The sequence below is a fragment of the Eulemur rufifrons genome, chromosome 19 (assembly GCF_041146395.1).
Source record: "Eulemur rufifrons isolate Redbay chromosome 19, OSU_ERuf_1, whole genome shotgun sequence".
NCBI lineage: Eukaryota > Metazoa > Chordata > Mammalia > Primates > Lemuridae > Eulemur > Eulemur rufifrons.
This window is the reverse complement of record NC_091001.1, coordinates 74022513-74045141: the sequence shown is the minus strand read 5'-3', so window position 1 is coordinate 74045141 and position 22629 is coordinate 74022513. Positions and strand designations below refer to the sequence as shown.

At 37.0% G+C, this 22629-nt stretch overlaps 1 protein-coding gene across 1 annotated transcript in view; it reads right to left on the bottom strand.

Moving 5' to 3' along the window:
• PSME4 (proteasome activator subunit 4) overlaps positions 1 to 22629 on the bottom strand; it is a 99100-nt gene that overhangs the window by 1725 nt on the left and 74746 nt on the right. Inside the window, exons 35-46 of the mRNA XM_069495253.1 lie at positions 21901 to 22026; positions 20858 to 21010; positions 19140 to 19244; positions 18073 to 18164; positions 16665 to 16796; positions 15840 to 16048; positions 12243 to 12328; positions 7255 to 7383; positions 6050 to 6205; positions 3025 to 3187; positions 1368 to 1501; positions 373 to 511 (exon numbers count right to left, since the gene is read on the bottom strand). Coding sequence (XP_069351354.1) covers positions 377 to 511; positions 1368 to 1501; positions 3025 to 3187; positions 6050 to 6205; positions 7255 to 7383; positions 12243 to 12328; positions 15840 to 16048; positions 16665 to 16796; positions 18073 to 18164; positions 19140 to 19244; positions 20858 to 21010; positions 21901 to 22026 — 1620 coding nt within the window. The 3' untranslated portion in view covers positions 373 to 376. The remainder of the gene's footprint in view (positions 1 to 372; positions 512 to 1367; positions 1502 to 3024; positions 3188 to 6049; positions 6206 to 7254; positions 7384 to 12242; positions 12329 to 15839; positions 16049 to 16664; positions 16797 to 18072; positions 18165 to 19139; positions 19245 to 20857; positions 21011 to 21900; positions 22027 to 22629) is intronic.

The window sequence follows — 22629 nt, the reverse complement described above, 5'->3', positions numbered from 1 at the left end:
CAGGGCAACTCCAAATGTCCAGGTCCCACCCAGGAGGCAACTACGAGTAAGATCTCTTCTTTTACTTAACTATTCTCAGGCCACTGAGACTACTAAGTTACAAAAGTCGAAAAGCAGTCACAGCAATTCTCTGCTTAATACCTGAAGTAAGGGGGCACAGAAAAATTCTCTGGGAACTTGATCTCCACTGACTATAGCAAAAGTTATGTTTAAAAACAAATGAACAAAAAACTACCCAACTTTATCTAAACAGTGACATCTAAGAATGTCAGCGAAAAGAATAAATTTATAAATACCCACTTCTCAGTCACCAAAACAATGGCATCTGCCTGAGAATGTCAGTTCATTAAATTCAGAACTTTGCTGACTTACCCTTCTATGCATAATAGCATGGTGACACAAGGAGATCAGTGAGAACGAGCAGTTGGTCATCAGTGAATTGCTGTTTGTGTTCTTGCCAGTTGTCATGGTGTGTCCTTCGGAAATTGGATAAGGTCTTTTTTACAGTCATCTGTAGAGTAGGCAACCCATATAAATTTTAACCTCTCTGAACAACCAGCGCCATGTGTAGGATACCTTTAGCTAACTAACAATCCCTCTAGATGTCAGATCTCACACATTACCAAGCGCTACAAAACCAACAAGCCAATCTTACTTCCCCAAACCACCAAATTTCTGAATAACGAGCTTCACTTTAGGACAAACCACTGGAACTTACATCACATTATTAAACCAGTTTCAGTATACACTGATGAATATATCTATTTATAAAGATCAGAAGGACAAGGTCACTAGTCTTTTGATTTAATTTAAAACATAGGTGTCTATTACTAAATAATACCATCACAATTTCCTGTTTAGTATTAGCTCCCAGTGACATATGTTCCAAATATAAAATGCTAGAAAAATAGAAGCATAAAATTTATCCTGACAATACTTTACAAATTTCATTGGACTGGTGAGTTAGAAGCTATAGTAATTTCCTTAGTACCAAAAGATCTCAAATATGTGTGAGATCAAGGTCTCTGTTAAGTATTTTTGTTTGTTTGTTTTTTGAGACAGGGTCTCACTCTATTGCCCAGGCTAGAGTGCGGTGGCCTCATCATAGCTCACTGTAACCTCAAACTGCTGAGCTCAAGCGATCCTCCTACCTCAGCCTTCAGAGTAGCTGGGACTACAAGTGCGTACCACCACGCCCAGCTAATTTTTTTTATATTTTGTAGAGACAGGGTCAATTATCAGTCAGAAGTTGCAGCTTCATGAAAGCAGAAGTTCACAGTGTATAGAAAATTATTAGTATAAATGGTTTTTTATAAAACATCACTGATCTTACATGTACAAAAAAAACGAAGAAGGAAGAATTGTACCTCAATAGGCTGAGGATCATTCAGATGTGCACTGAGATTCATAAGGAGCTGGGGCATCCAGGTGGGAACATCGTAAGGACTAGAAAGAACACATGCACCAAGTCCTAGCACCCCAGCATGGCGTTTGACCAACTCTATGAAAAGGAAAACAAAAAAAACCAAAAAAAAAACAGCAATATATGTGCAAACATTTATAGATCTCTAATGCACTTGTTATAATGAGATAAAATGACTTTTAAATTATACTAATTATTTTCAATGGATGAATTTCTACATTTAAAATGAATCTACATGTATACACATCCAAAATCATGATTTTGAAACTGAACTAAAAATAACCCTGTGTTTAAGAATTTGTCAAGACAGCCTATAACTGTCCTTAAATGACAGCATAATTATATTTAGGCCAGAAATGTGTCATGTATTTGTTAAAAGTAACACAGTAATAGCTTTTCTGATCAATTCTTTCATATGCAAAAGTATAATCCTTGATGCTGAAACAATCTCCAATCAAAGTTAGCATTTTTCTGGATGTGACTAAAGACTATGGTACTTTATTGTTAAAAAAATATAGTTCTCAAGCAAAGATACTAGAATGTACATTGGTATTTTATTGGAATCTGCTATTAGGTAACTGTATGACATAATTAAGACCCTAATATAATCAGCATTTAAGACCTTTATATTCGAAGCACTTCCTGCAAATTAAATAAATTTCCTACTTACTATTAATCTTTCCATCCATGTATTCTTTCTTTGTTCCTTTCTTTTTTTTAAGACAGGGTCTCACTCTGTCTGTTGCCCAAGCTGGAGTATAGTGGCACAATCATAGCTCACTGCAGCCCAGAACTCCTGAGCTTAGGTGATCCTCCTGCCTCAGCCTCCTCAATAGCTAGGACTACAGGAGCATACCAGCACACCCAGCTAATTTTTTATAGAGACAGAGTCTTGCTATGTTGCCCAAGCTACCCTCAAACTCCTGGTCTCAAACGATCCTCCTGCCTCGGCCTCCCAAAGCACTGGGATTACCAGCATCAGCCATAGCACCCAGCCTGTGTATTTTCATTTATTCCGGTGATAGTAGCTAGCAGCGGCAAGAGCAGATGCTTCTCTGTAATCACATTTAAATTTCTCTTTAAACACGACATAGTAATAAGATCTTATTCTTGTATTTATCCTGTCTCTTTATGTTCAATTAGATTGGAAGTTCTTGCAATGACTCTTCACTCTCTCACCAAATGTCTAGTAAAGTACTGAATATTCCCCTCTGCAACAAAAGCAAGGCTTGCTTTGTTTCCTGTTTTTTTCTTAGTACAGCTACATATAAGTTCTAAATTCTAAACATATTTTAGACCATCTGAAACAACTAATTCTGGATATCTCTCTTTATAAAGCTATTTTGGGTGGGGAGTAGGCTTATTATAATAGTTGTATGCAGCACTTCTATAGGTTCCTTTGTACCTAACTTAATTTTAGCTTTCTCATTCTAAGTCCTGCTTTCTATATGCAAATCTCCTTAAAAGTAGGGAAAATTATTCCCAGTAACCTAGCACAGACCTGCGCACATACAAGCGTTCAATACACATTTGTTGAGTAAGCCTGGTTAAGCCTAGTTAATTCCCCAAAGGATATAGGTGTTTTATACTGGCAATGTTACCTGCAGAAGGAATAGTATCTCCTACGGAACCAGGGTCCCGCTTTCTTTTCTTAGGTAGTTTTGTTTTGCAAAGTTGCTCAAAATGAATCTGCATAGGACTGTCCATGGTAAGGAAGTTACACTGTAATAGACCACTTAAGGTTGTAGCAGCCATTTCCCGAACCTGTGGAGAAAATAATTCCTATTAAAACCGAGATCCTAAATTTGACGGAATAATGGAGGATGGGGGGAGGGGTGGGAACTGGAGTGAGGACCATCTCTGAAGTTGTATGCAAAGCTTGTGTGTGCTCTTCTAGTAGTTTTATTTTTTCCTCCTTTTTCTTTGCCTTCCTCTGTTCTCCTTGGTATTTGGCAGTTTCTTAATTGGGATTTCAGCAGATTCTCAAAGGGCTGGCAGTCTCAAAATGGATAAAAGCCACTACATTGGGGTCACAGAGGTAACTGTTAAATTAAATTCCTCCATAAATTATCTCCCCCACTGATAGCTCTCATCAGAGCTATAACTGTAAAAGCCTGACATTAAAATGACGTTTTCCTAGACTCTACATCTCTTTAGGCCACTGTTTAAGTTGTCGTCAGTAACAAAGACATAGGACAACCCAATTTCTGCAGATGACATACATCGTAGAGACTTATATCCGGTTTACTTCTTATGAATTTCATGGGCTGTTGTGAGACTACAAACACAGTTTATACAAATACTAAATGAAGAGTGTATACAGTCAATTTCAAATTGGAATGGTAACTCAAGTTTGGGGAAGGCAAAAAAAAAGCAGTAAAAAGGTACCATCATCTCATATATAAATCACAAAAGTTTCTGCTTAGTAGTCATAAAAACATACAATAATAATTTGAAAAGCAATTTTTTGCTCTGTATTCCTTCAAAAGTTTTTTTTCATAAGTGTTTCATCATTAGTTTTTTGAGTACATTTTCTTTGCTACTTTCATTACACTATAATATGAAATACAGTGTAAGATGTTTTACTAAATACTTGGTTGCATCATTTCCCAGAAAGCTTACACACAATGATTTATTTTTAAACTCAAATATTGATTAGAATGCTTTCAACCTCTCACTACTATACTATAAAATATATATTAAGAGACAGAGTCTTGGCCGGGCGCGGTGGCTCACGCCTGTAATCCTAGCACTCTGGGAGGCCGAGGTGGGTGGATCGCTCGAGGTCAGGAGTTCGAGAGCAGCCTGAGCAAGAGCGAGACCCCGTCTCTACTAAAAATAGAAAGACATTATATGGACAACTAAAAATCTATATAGAAAAAATTAGCTGGGCATAGTGGCGCATGCCTGTAGTCCCAGCTACTCGGGAGGCTGAGGCAGTAGGATCGCTTAAGCCGAGGAGTCTGAGGTTGCTGTGAGCTAAGCTGACGCCACGGCACTCACTCTAGCCTGGGCAACAGAGTGAGACTCTGTCTCAACAAAAAAAAAAGAGACAGAGTCTTGCTCCCAACCTGGAGTGCAGTGGCATGACCATAACTTGCTACAACCTTGAGCCATCCTCCCAGCTAATTTTTTTATTTAAAAAATTTTTTGTAGAGATTGGGTCTGGCTATGTTACCCAGGCTGGTCTTGAACTCCTGGCCTCCATGGACCCTCCTGCCTCAGCCTCCTGAAGTGCTGGGATTACAGGCATGAGCCACCGTGCCTGGCATCTAAAATATTCTTCATTCATGTAATTTTCATTCATGTAATTTTTTTCCAATTATTTCAGTATATTTTCTTAGGATATTTTATAAGAGTTGGGATTAGTAAATTTGAAAGTATAGCTTTACTGTTAATTTTATGCCTATTAGTTGCTTTTCAAAAAGCTAAGGCTGGCTGGGCATGGTGGCTCATGCCTGTAATCCTAGCACTCTGGGAGGCTGAGGTGGGAGGATCCCTTGAGGTCAGGAGTTAGAGACCAGCCTGAGCAAGAGCGAGACCCTGTCTCTATTAAAAATAGAAAAAAATTAGCCGGGCACGGTGGCACACATTTGTAGTCCCAGCTACTCGGGAGGCTGAGGCAACAAGATCGGTTGAGCCCAGGAGTCTGTGGTTGCTGTGAGCTGGGCTCACACCACGGCACTCTAGCCCAAGCAACAGAGCAAGACTCTGTCTCCAAAAAAAAAAAAAAAAAGAAAGAAAGATAAAACGAAAAAAAAGCTAATGCTAATATACTGTGCCATAAAAACATGGACTACTAGTTATACCTTACCAACACTGGTCATCATCACTACACATTTTTGTTTTTTGAGTGGGAGGAAACACTAAAGAGTAGGTTAATATTCCTCATTGTTTTGAGTGTGCATTTCTCTGGTCATTGAGAGGTTTGACTTTACATTATTTTGCACTGTGTCTTTATCTATATATTTTATTACACTACTACCACCCCTCCACAAAGTCTTAATGATTTTATTTATGCTGCAATGTTTTTCTCTAGTCTGGAGTTTGATTTAAATTGATAATTTCTAATATTCTTGTAGTCAGATTTATACATGTTTTTTTTTTTTGTTTTGTTTCTATGTGTAGATTTTTACTCCCTTCAAACTACTTTCATGCACACTCCTATTAGTTCCTTAAAAGTCAGTGAGATTATGGGGTAATTATATTTTATTTTTTTTAGAGATAAGGTCTCGTTCTCTTGCCCAGGCTGGTGCAGTGGCCTAATCATGGCTCACTGTGACCTGAATCTCTTGGGCTCAAGTAATCCTCTAGTGGTGTAATTAAAATCACCATTCCCAAATTCATAGTTTAAAAAGGTTGAATTCACAAAAGATATTTGCCCAATTGCAAAAAGAAGACAGAATAAAAACATGCCCAGTGCTTTTTTCCATTTGTATCACAGGAAATCATGATTAAGGTATCAAAACGGTTCACATAAGGCTATGTTAGAATTAAGTAGTTACTTTTAATAATTTATATTTTAATAAAATACATCCTAACAGTGTACAAATACTTTTTAAAAGGGAAACGAACCATGATGATTTCTTTAAATTGAGTTTCCATTTTCTATAATTTAAATTTTACCTCTAGTTGTTCATCCTCCAAAAGACTTATAACCAGCCATCTGATATCTTTAACTGCATCTTCATTATTTAGGAAAATAAAGAGGTTATAAAATACCATGGTCTGGAGGTAGGTCAGTACTGTATATCTGGCATGCCAAGAACTGCTTCTTGCTGTCTGTGAATGAAAAGTACAACAATAAAAACAGTACTGACAAGAACATGAGATGACAGATAATGACATTACACACAAATAATGTAATATTCTAACTTAACTCTGCTTTCACAGGTATAGTTTGGGCAAGTTCATCTTATACTTCATTCTAAATAAAAGGTTGAACAAGCTATGTCAGATAAAGTTAGTTATTCAGAACACATAATGGCTCAGAGTAAAGGGAAAGGAACACATAAGTAAAAGTCAATTTTAGAAGACAGAGCTAGTCATGATTAATGACTCTTAACTCCTCAAGGATTGCACATTATTTCAGTTTACTTTTGGTAGCAGCCAACAGGGGTCTTTTAAAATATATATATTAATAGAGATGGGGTCTCATAATAGTTGCCCAGGCTGGTCTTGAACTCCTGGCCTCATGCAATCCTCACTTAGCCTCCCAAAGTGCTGGGATTATAGGAATGAGCCATTGCTCCCAGTCAGGGTCTTGAAAGCAAATAGTTAAGAATTACTAAATTCTTAACTAAATTACTAAATTCCAATACAAAAAAAAAAAAAAAAAAAAACCCCAACATTTAAAATCTGAACGCTGTGGGAACATATCCATTTTTATATAACACATGAATGGCCTGGATAAAGCTGACCACGTTACAGTATACTAACAATGCAGCCAGAAAATATACAATCACTATAGTTCTCTCTAGCATAGACCAGGCAACACAAGCGAATAAAATAACGGGGAAATGGTAAAAGGGAATCACCATCCCCCTGCTTTATAAGTACATTGTATCCAAAGCACTTCCATAATTAGCTCTTTGCACATTTAATTTTTGGTTTGGGTGACTTTCCCAAGGTCACAGAGGTTGGTGGCAGAGCCAAGTACAGAATCTAGGTTTGTTCCTTTGGTCAATATTTATGTCTTATACTAAAAGAAAATTCAAAATGAAAACAAAACTTAAGTACTGTATACCTTGCAGTTGACTTTGGAAAATTCTTAGAATGGTAAACCAAAATCCTAACCAAAAGATGTAAATATTATAGTTATGCACTCTTACTTGTTTTAGCACCTGAAGTACCAAAGGCACTTGATGAGGGTAAAGCAACCCCTGAGACATTAGTGATAAACATAATTTTGCATCTCTTTTCAGTTCATCATAGCTGTTGTCATTTTCCACTGGGGCAATCTGAAAAACAAAAACAGAGACACAAATTTAAAAAAAACCACCAGTAAGTACAAAGACATCTTACATGAAAGATATCACATTTGTACTTTTAACAACTTACTATGGAAAATTTCAGACATATACAAAAATAGAAAATAGTGTAATAAATCCCCATGTGCCTCTTCAATCATTTCTTCAGTAATGACAAACTCAAGGCTAATCTTTTGTTTCCTTTTTCACTCCCTTCCCACAACTAAATTATCTGAAGAAATCTCAGACATATTTTATTTATAAATATTTTATTATGCTATCTCTAAAAGGTCTCTTTTAAAAAAAAAACCATAATGACATCATCACACATAAAACTTCATTACAAATCCAATATAAAATACTCAGCAGTGCTCAAATTTCCCCAATTACTGTATTCATGTGTTGTTATAATTGGTTTTTTGAAATCAGGTTCAACGTAATGACCCCACACTGCATTCAGTTGCTATGTTTCATAAATCTCTTTTAATCTATAAATTCCCCCCACCCTTTTTGAAAATTCCTTGCCATATATTTTTTAATTGGGAGGGGAGGGGAAAGCTGGATCCATTGTTTTGTAGTTTTCCCCATGTGGTCTTCCCTGATTGCAAGTCCTTGGCCCCAGTAAGTCCTGTAAATCGGCTGTTAGATCTACAGGTTTGATTTTTATTGAAGTTTGATTGTTTGGGCACTGCATAAAGGGTGTTGTGTATTTCCTTCATTGATACTTAGTATTCTCTTTCTGTGATAATCTATTGTAAAAACAGAGGTTTGCAAAATGGTCATTCCTTTGTCATTAAGGTAGGGCACATAATATAGAAAAGCTTCTCTTCATTCACAATGATCTCCCTCCTGTCCTCCAAAAATGAAGTGATTTTTTTTTCTAAATATCATTATGAACCAATGAATTTCAACAAATCCAATGACTTTAATCTACTGTAGTTACTCTTCATACTGGTGCTGATTTTTCTTCTTTGACTACTCAACTGGCTCCTGAGTTCTTTAATGCAGCTGTGGCATCCTTGGTTTCTGGTACGACAAGATGATCTAGGTTTATCCTGTGCATTTCTTGCTCAATACCTGAAATCAGCCATTTCTCCAAGGAGCTCTGGTTCTTTCAGTGTGAAATGATATTTAGGAACCATAATCAGGGCACAAGGAGTATTCATTGTTGCTGAGTCGGTTAATGTTTCTAGGCTCAGTGGACAGAGCTAGGAAATAAAGCACATTTTCTAAAAGAAAGACATCAGGGGTGGGGAAACTTTTCATGCTGGAATGCAGCATTAATTTAGCTATAATTAAATAAAGCTGCATTCAGGAAACTTCCACTAGATAATGTAAAGATGTACATTTTTTCTAAAAATCTAACTACTACATACTTAATAATTTCAAAAACTGAAAAGTATTTGTCAATTTTTAAAGTTGACTAACCTTTTAATGATTTTGTTGTGTCTGCTTTTTGTTGGAAAGCGTTTGAATATTTGGTTGCAGCATGGAGGTCCACAGTTTGAGTTGATCCTCTAGATGGGTATCAGTCATTTCTGACCTTAAGAGTGTCTTGATTTGGGTTAGGTAGGAGAATGTAGATTCGCAGTAGTAAGTGGTTGAAAAGCAAGAAAGTATTTTTTGGGCATGTTGCCGAAGGTGTGGGTATTCTGCATTTTTCCATATTTCAATTGGATCTTTCTTAGCATCAAACAATGACTTTAAAATATCTACTGAGAGCTCACTCAATTCCATCTGTATTTCTTTACGTGCCTTGGTGATATCAACTAGGTGAGGCTAAAATGTTCATTTGAATGTGATGTCATGATTCTCCAAGTCAGTGAACCTTTCACTGTATTCTCCAATTAGTGGGTTTATAATAGCTGCGTATTCTTCAAATGATTCGCATATATCATCCTGCTCATCAATGACCTTTTCTAACTGGGGAAAATGTTCATCCAAAATTTCCTTTTGAAGAAGTGTTTTGAAAAAAGATAGCTTTTTTCTGAAATGCTTGGATTGTTCGCCACATATCATACATAGACTTAGCTTTACCTTGCAAAGAAATATTCAAGTTGTTTTTGATTTGACATAGTATCACAGTGAAATGCTGCATTTCTATAGAAATCTTCTTTCAATAATTCATATTGCTGATTCTCTTCTACATAAAATTTAACTATCTATTCTAGCAGAGATAAAATTTTGGCTAACACCTGTCCCTGCAATAGCCAACTGGGTGGCGTTGAATGATGTGGCAAATCCACACTAAATACCTCATGTTCAAGTTTAGCATGTTATGAAACTGACAATACCATATTGCATTTGCAGGAAAATAGTTAACAATACTTATAACTTGTTGCAAAGTGTCACTTAAAATAGTAGCTTTAGCACAGAGATTTTGCTGATGCAAGATACAATGAAAAGAAATGAGAGCATCTGGATCTGTTAATACTTTTTTTAATCCGTGCAATAAACCCTTCATGTTTTCCTGTCACAGAAGGTGCACCATCTGTACATAAACTCATTAAATTTACCAAATTCAGCCCAATTTCACAACATTTATCGTGAAAGTTGTCGAAGATATCTATTCCCTTGTTCTACTCGCAAGAGTGCTCAAAGCAAATAACTCTTCATGGCAAAGAAAATCTTGTTATGACCTGAATGAAGTATAAAACCTGTGCCATATCAGCTTATTCATCCAAAGCAACTGAGCAATACATATTTTGCTTTTGAAGTATTGCATGAAGTTGTTAAGTTGTAGGCTAATGCATGCTGCCGATCACGTATGGTTCTTGAAAGAGGCAGTTGTTTGTACTTTGAAACGTTACTGGGGTCTCCAAGCATCCTACAATTTTGACAATGCATTCTTTCACAATTTCTGCATCACCAAATGGCTTCCTTTTTTTCCTGAATATATAAGCTACTTAATATGCTGCTTCCAGTTCTTACTGCTGCTTAAAACAATTGTCTTTGCTTTTGCCTTTCATTCATCTTTTAATTTCTGCAATACAACCTTTTGCACCTCTCCCTCTAATTTAAAATATTTGTGGTCCTTATGAGTGTTATAATGGTGGTGAGCATCGAATTTCTTTAATGTTGCTACTGCAGTATCACACAGCAAGCATACCTTATCTTTAGCAGAAACAAGGTAATATTGCAATTCTCAATCCTCATTAAAAAACGTGTTTTCTTCCTTCAGCGTTTTTTTGGTCTTCTTTGACATAATGGGTTATTCAGCAGAAAAAATTAAAAACTACTGTTGAGCTGTGCAACTGTTCACAAATTCCACTTCAAACAGACACACAGGTGCACCATTGTCAAAAGCTAATAACAGACAGGGGTACTGGACCCCATAAATTCTCACCAACCTCACTCTGACACACTTGCTTATATACATTTTTCTAAATGTAAGAAAAGGGATGGGACTCTAGCTTTCCTAACAATCACTACACATTACCAATTTATGAACAAATGAGATCAAGTTCTATATCCACTGGGTACGTGACATAGGAAAACCGCTTAAGCACCACTGCCCTAAAGACAAACCCTATTTACCTAAGACCTACAGGTAAGAAGGACCCATAGAGTAGTAGCTACTCTCCACTTTTATACTCCAAGGATCCCAGAAGTATTCATGGGTATTAGCACATACATAGCATTCTTAGAAGTAATTCACTAGTGAAATCTTTGAAAGTTACTGGAAACTTATCTTTTTGAAATTGCCTAAAGCATACTGTAGCAAATCAAAAGTTTAACATGCCATTTGTTAATCAACAATAATAAGGGCCCTCCTCCTTAAATGATAATGACTGTACTGACCAATAATGGCTGAGCAGTGGTGATGTTTGTGCCAAGCCTGCCAAATGTTCAATTTGACTAGATTGTTTTCCTAACCACAGCCAACCATTTCATGATTGCAAAGTACAATTTTGGAAACTAATAATCTTTGACCTTAGTTCCGTTAGCTTCATTCCCTGAGTAAATGAGTATTTTAAAACCACCTCAGGTTATGCCTTTCACTAATAAAATTTCAATGTCATTTTATGATACCCGAGGCAAATGACTTCCCGCAGATATTTATTAGAAACAGTTATAGAGTCAACACTGTAAAATAAGCACAATATGCTGAACATCTTCATTTTTAGATTTATTATATATTGAATAAAAAAATTCAGAAATAGCTATATTCAAAAATGTCACTGCGGCTTTTCTGTCAACTATCAATATTTTCTGGCCGGGCGCGGTGGCTCACGCCTGTAATCCTAGCACTCTGGGAGGCCGAGGCGGGTGGATCGCTCGAGGTCAGGAGTTCAAGACCAGCCTGAGCAAGAGCGAGACCCTGTCTCTACTAAAAATAGAAAGAAATGATCTGGCCAAATAAAAATATATATAGAAAAAACTTAGCCGGGCATGGTGGCACATGCTTGTAGTCCCAGCTACTCGGGAGGCTGAGGCAGTAGGATCGCTTGAGCCCAGGAGTTTGAGGTTGCTGTGAGCTAGGCTGACGCCACGGCACTCACTCTAGCCCGGGCAACAGAGCGAGACTCTGTCTCCAAAAAAAAAAAAAAAAAAATATTTTCTCTAAACTGCTATTATCTAGAAACTAGCTATCAGTGAAACAATGTCTGTCTATAAAATGCTCATGTATTTTTCAAGATCCTGCTCTCACTCACCTAATATTAAAATGATAATTTCAACAAATATTAAACCACTATCATCTAATGATATTCTGTGACTATTCTAAATCTCAGAGATCCAATCAAAATTTATACACTGTCTGAAAAAAATCTATCAACCATCAGATGATGAACAAAAATCCTTTTCAAGGTCAGAACAGGATGCATTCTTAATTTTAGCCATAACCTTACCTTAAAAAACAAAGGTAGAAGCTGAAGTTGTTCTGTGACTGCTGTTGAGAAGGATCTTCCTGCACTCGCCATCAGCCACTTCAATACTATTTGAGAACAAACACGAAGAGTAAATCTTTGCTATCCAATTAGAGACTACAGAATAATATTGCAATGCTAGTATCAGATAGCCACTCTGATAGCTCCTTTATTGTCTATATTACTTCATAAAATAGACAATGATTGATCAGCAGTGTAAAGGGACCCATAAAGGTTTCAACCAATGCAGGGTACCGAAGCCACTCCCCAAGAATAAATCTGCAAATTATTAACAGTCCATCAAATACCTATACTGAATATAAATTAAAACTAACTTTCAATAGCCTTAATGTGGCTAAATAATGACTAAGTTCTTTACACTTAAAATCCTTGAAAATTTTTGATACAAAAACAATAGGACAACCCCAATAGCCAAAACAACCTTGAAAAAGTTAGAGGATTCATACTTCCTGATTTCAAAATTTATGACAAAGCTAAGTGTGGTACTGGCATAAAGACAGGAATATAAACCAATGGAAGAGAATAGAGAACCCAGAAATAAACCCTCACTATAGCCAACTAATATTTTTTCTTCCCAAGATAGTATACTTCATGGCCAACCAATTTTTGAAAAGAATTAAGACTATTCAATGGAGAAAGGATAGGTGGTCTTTTCAATAAATGGTTCTGGGAAAACTGGATATCCACTTGCAAAAGAATAAAGCTGGATTCCTACCTTATATCCCCTTACACCAGCAGTCCCCAACCTTTTTGGTACCAGGGACCAGTTTCATGGAAGACAATTTTTTCATAGACTGGGGTTGGGGGGAATGGTTTCAGGATAATTCAAGCATATTACATTTACTATGCAGTCAAACCTCTCTGCTAATGATAATCTACATTTGCAGCTGCTCCCCAGCGCTAGCATCACTGCCTCAGCTCCACCTCAGATCATCAGGTATTAGATTCTCATAAGGAGTGAGCAACCTAGATCCCTTGCATGCACAGTGTACAGTAGGGCTCATGCTCCTATGAGAATCTAATGCCACCGCTGATGTGACAGGAGGTGGCGCATATGCGGTGATGTGAGCAATGGGGAGTGGCAGTAAATACAGACGAAGCTTCCTCCTGTTGTGCGGCCTGGTTCCTAACAGGCCACGGACAGGTACCAGTCTGTGGCCCAGGGGTTGGGGACCGCAGCCTTATACCACATATAAAAACTAACTCAGAGTAAAGACCTAAACATAAGAACTAAAACTATAAAAATCATTGAAGAAAACTTAAGAAAAAGCTTCATGACATTCCATCTAGCAATGATTTCTAAGTTAACAAAAGAGAAAACAGAGAAATTGGACTTCATCAAAATTGAAAACTTCTGTGCATCAAAGGACACTATCCAGAGAGTAAAGGCAACCCAAAGGATAGGAGAAAATATTTGTAAATGGTATATCCGATAAGGGATTGATATCCAGAATATATAAAGAACTATTAGGCCAGGCGCGGTAGCTCACGCCTGTAATCCTAGCACTCTGGGAGGCCGAAGTAGGAGGATCGCTCGAGGTCAGGAGTTCGAGACCAGCCTGAGCAAGAGCGAGACCCTCTACTAAAAATAGAAATGATCAGGACAACTAAAAATATATATATAGAAAAAAACTAGCCGGGCATGGTGGCACATGCCTGTAGTCCCAGCTACTCGGGAGGCTGAGGCAGAAGGATTGCTTAAGCCCAGGAGTTTGAGGTTGCTGTGAGCTAGGTTGACGCCACGGCACTCTAGCCTGGGCAATAGAGTGAGACTCTGTCTCAAAAAAAAGAGAAAAAAGAAAGAAATTAGCCAAACAACTAAAAATAGAAAAAATTAGCCAGGCATGGGGGCGCATGCTTGTAGTCCCAGCTACCCAGGAGACTGAGGCAGGAAGATCACTTGAGCCCAGGAGCTTGAGGTTGCTGTGAGCTAGGCTGACGCCACAGCACTGCAGTCCAGGCAAGATAGTGAGACTCTGTCTCAAAAGAAAAAAAAAAAAAAAAAAAAAGAACTGTTACTCAACAGCAGAAAAACCACCTAATTCAAAAATGGGCAAAGGACATGAATAGATATTTTTCCAAAGAAGATATATAAATGTTAAATAAGTACATGAAAATATGTTCAACATAACTAATCATTAGGGACATGCAAATTAAAACCACAAGCAGATGGGTGCGGTGGCTCATGCCTGTAAGCCTAGCACTTTGGGAGGCGGAGACAGGAGGATCGCTTGAAGTCAGGAGTTCGAGACCAGCCTGAGCAAGAGCGAGACCCCGTCTCTCTACTAAAAATAGAAAAAATTAGCTGGGCCTGGTGGCGCATGCCTGTAGTCCCAGCTACTTGGGAGGCTAAGACAGAAAGATCCCTTGAGCCCAGGAGTTTGAGGTTGCTGTGAGGTAGGCTGATGCCACAGCACTCTAGTCTGGGCGACAGAGGTAGACTCTGTCTCAAAAAAACAAAAAACAAAAAACCACCACAAGATACCTCTTTACACCACTAAGATAGCTATAACCGAAAAAAAAAAAAAAAAACCAACAAAAACGAAAGAAAGCAGAAACAACAAGCTTTGGTGAGGACACAGAGAAATGAGAACTCCTGTGCATTTGCTGACTGGAATGTAAAATGTTGCAGCCGCTGTGGAAAACAACTTGGTAGTACCTCAAAAAGTTAAACAGAAATACCATATAGTTCAGCAATTCCACTTCCAGGTATATACCCAAAATAACTGAAAGCAGGGATGCAAACAGGTACTTATACATCAATGTCATAGCAGCATTATTCACGATGGCCAAAAAGTGGAAACTACTCAAACGTCCATCAACAGACGAATGCATCAACAAAATGTGGTAGCAATAAATTTCTGATTCATGCTACAACATGCATCAACTTTGAAAATACTATGCAAAGTAAAATAAGCCAGACACAAAAAGACAAATATTGTATGAGTAGACTTATATGAACTACCCATTACGGGCAAATTCACAGAGATTAAAAGTAGAATAGTGGTTGCTAGGGACTGAGGGGGAGAATGAGGAGTTAGGGTTAAAGGGTACAGAGATTCAGTTTTGTAAGATGAAGAGAATTCTAGAGATGAATGGTGATGGTTGGTGTAAATGTTCTTAATGCTACTGAACTGTACACTTAAAAATGGTTAAAACAGTAAATTTTATATTACATGTATTTTACAACAATAAAAAAAGTGGGGGCCAGGCATGGTGGCTTATGCCTATTATCACAGCACTTCAGAAGGCCAGGAGCTCAAGATCAGCCTGGGCAAAAGAGTGACACCCTAATCTCCACAAAAAAGTTTTAAAAATTAGCCAGATGTGGTAGCATGTGCTTATAGTCCTAGCTACTTGGGAGACTAAAGCAGGAGGATCCCTTGAGCCCAAGCTTTCGAGGTTGCAGTGAGAGACGATGGTGTCACTATACTCCAGCCTGGTAAACAGAGCAAGACCCTCTCTATTTAAAAAAAAAAAGTGCGGGGGAAAAAACCCCATAGGATAATCAAAATAAATATGATTTCAAGTAAGATTCTACTAATTTTAATCACTTACTGGTTTTTAAGAGTTTAATGCCCTGGGTTCGTTCATCTTCTTCGCCAATTCCATTTTCTTCCATAACATGGTTCTGAATTTCTTCATCCACATCCATGAGAGGTTTCAATTTCTCTAGAATTCGAGCAGTAAACTCAGGGACACAAGGGGATGTTGTTGGCGCGGTATTTGGCAAAGAAACATCTATCATGAATATGTAAGTAAGCACACTGTAAAATAAAGCACATAATAGTAAGAAGAGGTCCCACATTACCAATAAAATCGAGGTTCAAAAGTCATGACCCAACCAAAGTAAACTGTCCCAGGTCAATTCCTAGAGAAGATCTCAGATTGTGTCTTACATAAAAGAAACCATAATTACAAAGTATTCAAAATAGGATATGCAGCATGGATAACATAGCACATATCTACAAAATTTTTAAACAATTAGCCAGGTATAGTGGCAGGCACCTATGGTCCTGTCCTAGCTATTTAGGAGGCTGAGGCAGGAAGATCTCCTGAGCCCAGGAATTCCAGATTGCAGTGAGCTGTGATTGCGCCATTGCACTCTAGCCCGGGTGACAGACCTTGTCTCAAAAACAAACAAATGAAAAGCACATTAAAAAAGCTAGAGTACAGTGACTGCTCACCTTTGGCTTCTGAGCACACTACTGTCCTAGTTTACATTTAGAATGTCTAGTCTTGTTTCCCACAACACAATAGTAAACAAAATTTGAAGAAGACACCATGAAACTCCTTGACAACACAACCAGTGTGTATTATATTAAAATTAAAAAAAAAAAAAACTCAAGAGGTATGCCACACCACAGAGAAAATAGTACCTACCTCCCTATTCTTTCCCTGACATTTTTGTAAACCTGGGTGAGTTTGGGTTCCAAGTACTTCAGCAGTCTGTGCAATAGCTCAGGCACTCTCCATTCTTGCTGGGCAAGGCCACCTTGTAGTACATAAAGTCGACTAAAATTAAAGCACAGGAGTGTTGTGTTAGAGTCCCCTTCTGCCGTTACAGATGGACAATATAGATAAACAATGTCTGCATTTCAATTAAAACATCTTCATTTTAGGACTGCTTGAGACCAGGAGTTTGAGGTTGCTGTGAGCTAGGTTGACACCACGGCACACTAGCCAGGGTGACAGAGCGGGACTCTGCCTCAAAAAAAAAAAAAAAAAAAAGCCTTCATTTTCTCACCTAATAAATAATATCCATAATTCAAAATAGCATCTTTATGAAGATTTTACTTTCCTACATAATTTTCTCTGTATTTGCATTTGATTTCCGCTGGTACACGACTGAAAGAAATACTGACTTAAGAATACACATTGAGTTAATCTTTAAGCATTGGAATTCACATTTTCTCACTAATTAACAGAGTACTTATTCTTCTTTTTAATGGGACTATCCATATTTCTTCCCATCATTCACTAACTTTCTACAGCTCCATATGTCCCCAACAACTGCCGTCAGTTTTCCTTAAAATGATTGCTCTCTCTTCTTTGTATCTTTTTTAACAGGAAAAAGTGAAAAAGATAAAGAAAGATAAAGATAAAGAAAAGATAGGCCGGGCGCGGTGGCTCACGCCTGTAATCCTAGCACTCTGGGAGGCCGAGGCGGGTGGATCGCTCAAGGTCAGGAGTTCGAGACCAGCCTGAGCAAGAGCGAGACCCCGTCTCTACTAAAAATAGAAAAAAATTATATGGACAACTAAAAATATATATATAGAAAAATTAGCCGGGCATAGTGGCGCATGCCTGTAGTCCCAGCTGCTCGGGAGGCTGAGGCAGGAGGATCGCTTGAGCCCAGGAGTTTGAGGTTGCTGTGAGCTAGGCTGATGCCACGGCACTCACTCTAGCCTGGGCAACAAAGTGAGACTCTGTCTCAAAAAAAAAAAAATAAAAAATAAAAAATAAAAATAAAAAAAATAAAAAGAAAAGATAAAGAAGTTACTATTGTTATGGTACAAAAAGCAATACCAATAAAAGATGTGACAGCAGAGAATGCTGAATCTAACTTATGTGTGAACTGCTCAGGTTGCCTACATTTCTCTTCCTCATTCCCAACTGAGAAATAACTCCAGTAAATAGCGTATGTTGTATGGAAATGGATCACATCACCTTCCAGAAGAAAGTAATTACTTCATCTAACCTTTAGGAGTAGAGACAATTCATTGCCATTTATATAATCCATCAATACAAAATCTCTTATGTTAACTTCACAGGTTTTCTTTTTATTTACCATGCATCCACAAAGGATCCTCCTTCACCACTCAATGGTGATTCCAACAGTAGCTCAAAAAGCCAATGAAGTTTCCGGGGATCTCTGCTTTCCTGTGTTGAAAATATAAAGTAACAATTAAACAAGGGGCCTAGAGCTCTCTAAATAAATTATATGCAGTTATTTTAGAAGTATTAAAAACATATATAAGTACAGTCATTTCACGGTATCTGTGGGGGACTGGTTTCGGGACCCCCAGGGATACCAAAATCCAGGGATGCTCAAGTCCCTTATATAAAAAGGTGTGGTATTTATGTGTAACCTATACATGTCCTCCCATATACTTTAAATCATCTCTAGAATACTTATAATGCCTATGTAAATAATTGTTAGAGTATATTGTTTAGAGAACAATGACCAAAAAATCTGTATGTATTTAGTACAGATACAACCATCCATTTTTTTCTCCGAATATCTTCAGTCTAAGGTTGGCTGAAATCATAAATACAGATGCTACAGATATGAAAAGTTTGTAGAGGAAGGAAATCCAACTAAAATGGATAGGTGAATCAAACCTATATGTAATTATCATAGCTCATGTTACCACAGAGAAAACTGTTGTTACCTAAATGGATTGTGTTTATATCAAAGTATAGAAGGTAGGGACATATTTGGTGCCAAAAATAATTCCTATAACCTTATATTATATGGTAATACCTATAACCTTGTATTATGTGGCTTTTACTATAACTAAGTTACATTTCCAAACACAAGATTTGACTTGTCACTTAACCAAAAAATGCATCACTGCAGCAGAAAAGATAAAATAATCCTTAGAGTTATCACTCAAGATTTATTTAAAAGACTGTAGAGAACCATCTCCAATTATGTAAGATGACAAAACTATGAACAAAATTTCTTTTTTTATAAATATATTTGTCAGGCAACACCTCATTCTATAAAAAAGAATAACTATTCCCAAACAAAATTTCAAGAGTCAAGAAATATGATGAGATTTCACACATTTTGAGACAGGGTATTAAACAGTTTGACTAGATGAGTTAGAGAAAGGAAGCAGAAAAACTTACACAGGACGTTGCTATACAAGTTCCCCAGTCATTGTAAGTTTCTACTGTAATGTTGGACAATGCTGTTCTAAGCAGAGGGCACAGAAGCTCCCAAAGCTTCTCCACCTACTCAAAACAAAATGCACAGGTAAAAGTCAATGACAATTGGAACACTTTCTTCAAATATCTCTTTTCCTGGAAATGTGCACACATAAAAATTGATGCAACATTTAAATTATTTTTAGAGCATCCAAATAATCCAGGAAAACACCTTCCTATATTATCATCAAACATATCCAAGTATAGATGAATTTTTCCCCTAAAAATTATTCAGAAAAGGAGATACTTTATATGGCTCCTTATAAAATCTTTCATACTACTGATAAATTCTCTTTTTAAAATTCTGAACAACACAGTACACTGGGCTGAAGCAAAACCTCAATCAGTTTTAAGTTTTGCATGCTTATCAATGCCACTCGATTGACTCTTAAAGTAGGAGGCAATGACATTTTTACTACAATTTAGTAATTTGCCTGAGGTATAACCATCAAATTCAAGTCTTGGATTACTACAAATAGCCTTTTAAAATTGTATAGTTGTATGGGGACTGAATGTATGTGTATGGATGCTTCTCACAGGTGAACAAACATACAAAAGCACCTTAGGGTCTTGATAAAATGCCAGTTCTGATTCATCTCAGGTGGGCTTGAGATCTGACTTTTCTAACAATTTCCCAAGTGATGCCCATGCTCCAAGTCTAAGGACTATACTTTAGTTTAAAAGGACATACCCTGATTTGATCATTACACAAAAGATCCTAAGGAATAAAAAATTAAAAAAATTTTTTTTTTCAAAAAGGACAAATGGGTAGGAAGAGTTTGGGATAACATATCCAGTGGTAGCACCAGGCTTTGATATGACAGAGAGAGAGAGAGAGAAACAGGTAACTCAAAAGTGGCAACAGGATGACAACAACATGTGTGACAGGTTTAAATAAAATTGTTTCCTGGTTGGGCATGGTGGCTTACACCTGTAATCTCAGCACTTTGGGATGCCAAGGCAGGAGAATTGCTTGAGGCCAGGAGTTCAAGACCAGCCTGGGCAACATAGTGAGACCCTTCCTCTACCAAAAAAACGTTTCCTGTAAGCAAAAGTGTTCACAGTCCTCCTGTTGTTTTATGTGAGCAAAAGTGTTCACAGTCCTCCTGTTATTTCATGTGAGCAAAAGTGTTCATATTTTTCCTACAAGTTGGCCAAAAACCATATTTGTGTTTTCACTTTGAGGAAATAGGGGTCTACCTTACATACAAGTATTTCTGACATTTGACCAGGTTATTTTCAGCCTAGTGTATTTTGGTAACAAAGTAACTATAGGGCAGGTGTGTAAAACCTAAGTCTTACAATTAAAAAGAGAGCTATTCTAAAAAGGGTATGTCTAACTCAAACTGTCTCCCAGACTAGACAAGTAATATAGATAAGCAAGAAGGCTAGGAGAAAAGATTTAATTAGAGGCTGGAATAGAAAAATCAGCTGGACATGGTAGTGCACACCTAAGGTCCTCACTACTCAGGAGGTACAGGCAAGAGGATTGCTTAAGCCCAACAGTTCGAGGCTGCAGTGAGCTATGATTGCACTACTATACTCCAGCCAGGGCGACAATGGGATCCTGACTCAAAAAAAAAAAAAAGAAAGAAAAAAAAGAGAGAGAGAGAAATGCACTATACAGATAAATACATCACCTTTTCAAATGTCCAATGCTTTGAACCTCTGATTAAACCGGCTATAATTTCTGCAACACATCGCTGGGTGCTTTCATGTGAATCTGCAACCAAACGTTCTAAGTGGGGCTTCAGAACCGGCAGAAAGGCATCATCAAAATTTCTAAATATACCCTATAAAAACAAAAAAAAGAAAGTTTTCAGTACTCAAATGTCTATCATCTCAATTATAATATGCTTATAATTATTTTGTACATTATTATTGTACTTAAAAACTTCAGGTGGTCTCCCTTTTAGAACTAACTGCTTTAACAATGTCTCTAAGTTAAAATGATGAGAATACTATTTTACATATCACATTAAAATGTAACCAAGGAGACAGACATTAATCATTCTGACATTAAAACTATTATACCTCAAAAAAGTAAGTAAACATGAAATGCATTTATTTGGGGGTTTTGTTTTTTGTGGTTTTTTGCTTCTAGTGCTAATTGAAAACATTAAAGATACATAGTCATTCCTGGGTATCTGTAGGAGATTGGTTTCAAGACCTCCCCACCTCCAACAAGGATATGAAAATGTTCGAGTACCTTATACATAAAATGCTGCAGTATTTGCATATAACCTATACAGATCCTCTCACTTATTTTTAATCATCTTTAGAGTACTTATACTACCTAACACATTGCAAATGCTACATAAATAATCGTTAAACTGTATTGTTTAGAGAATAATGACAGGGGGGAAAGGTCTATACATATTCAATACAAACACAACCATCCATTTTTTTCCCTGAACATTTCTGATTTGTGGTTGGTTGAATCCATGAATCCGGAACCCACGGATAAGGACAGCCAACTGTACTAAAAAGCTTAGTTTTTGTTTTTTTTTAAATGAGTCCCCAACCATAAGCCAAGATCAATATGACTGGTGTAAATTCCAGTGCCATTTTAGATGAAGATGATGGCTACACTGAAACTTAAATTAAGCATTTAAAACATATGAACCTACAAACTGAACAGTCACTAAGCTTTACGAAGAGGATATATAAATAATATACTTACCTTAAAGAGGCAAAAACGTCGTGGATTAAACTTATCTTTTCCTTTTCTGTCTTCTAAAGATAGAAAAGTAATTAACTGTTCAACAAATTTAGGATCAGAAAAATGATCAAATATAATCTGTTCTGCCTATAAAGTTAAAAAAAAGAACAAAATTCAGGTTTTACAATCTATTTAAAAACATGATTCTGAAAAAGTTAAAATTCAATTATAAGATTTTGATACTCAAGAGCAAGCTGTTTTTATCCTAAAGCACTTCTAGTTCTCACAGAGCCTATAATGCTTTCTAAAACCAAAATCATATCTCCCAATAAATATGCTACATCCATAAAAAAAACTAAAAGTTTTCCTTCAGATTCTTAAGTTTGGGGTCCCATTTCTTACACTGTGAATAAAAACCAACAAATGTTCTGCTTGGGAAATGATGACAATGCTATTGTGTCACCGGATGGGCAATTTACAAAAATTCCCCAAAGTATAAATCAAAGCTTCAGAAATCATTTCCATATTTACATAACATCAAAAGTTAAAAGGCAAACTTTGTTCTGAACCAGAACGTAAAAGTTACATAACACTAATTTATGGAAAACATAAACTTTAAAACCCTTTGTCAACTTTCAATGTGAAATAAGGTCAATGAAAGCTAAGGAGTTGTGACTAAACTCTTTTGGCGAGGCGTGGCGGCTCATGCCCGTAATCCCAGAACTTTGGGAGGTCCAGGCAGGATCACTT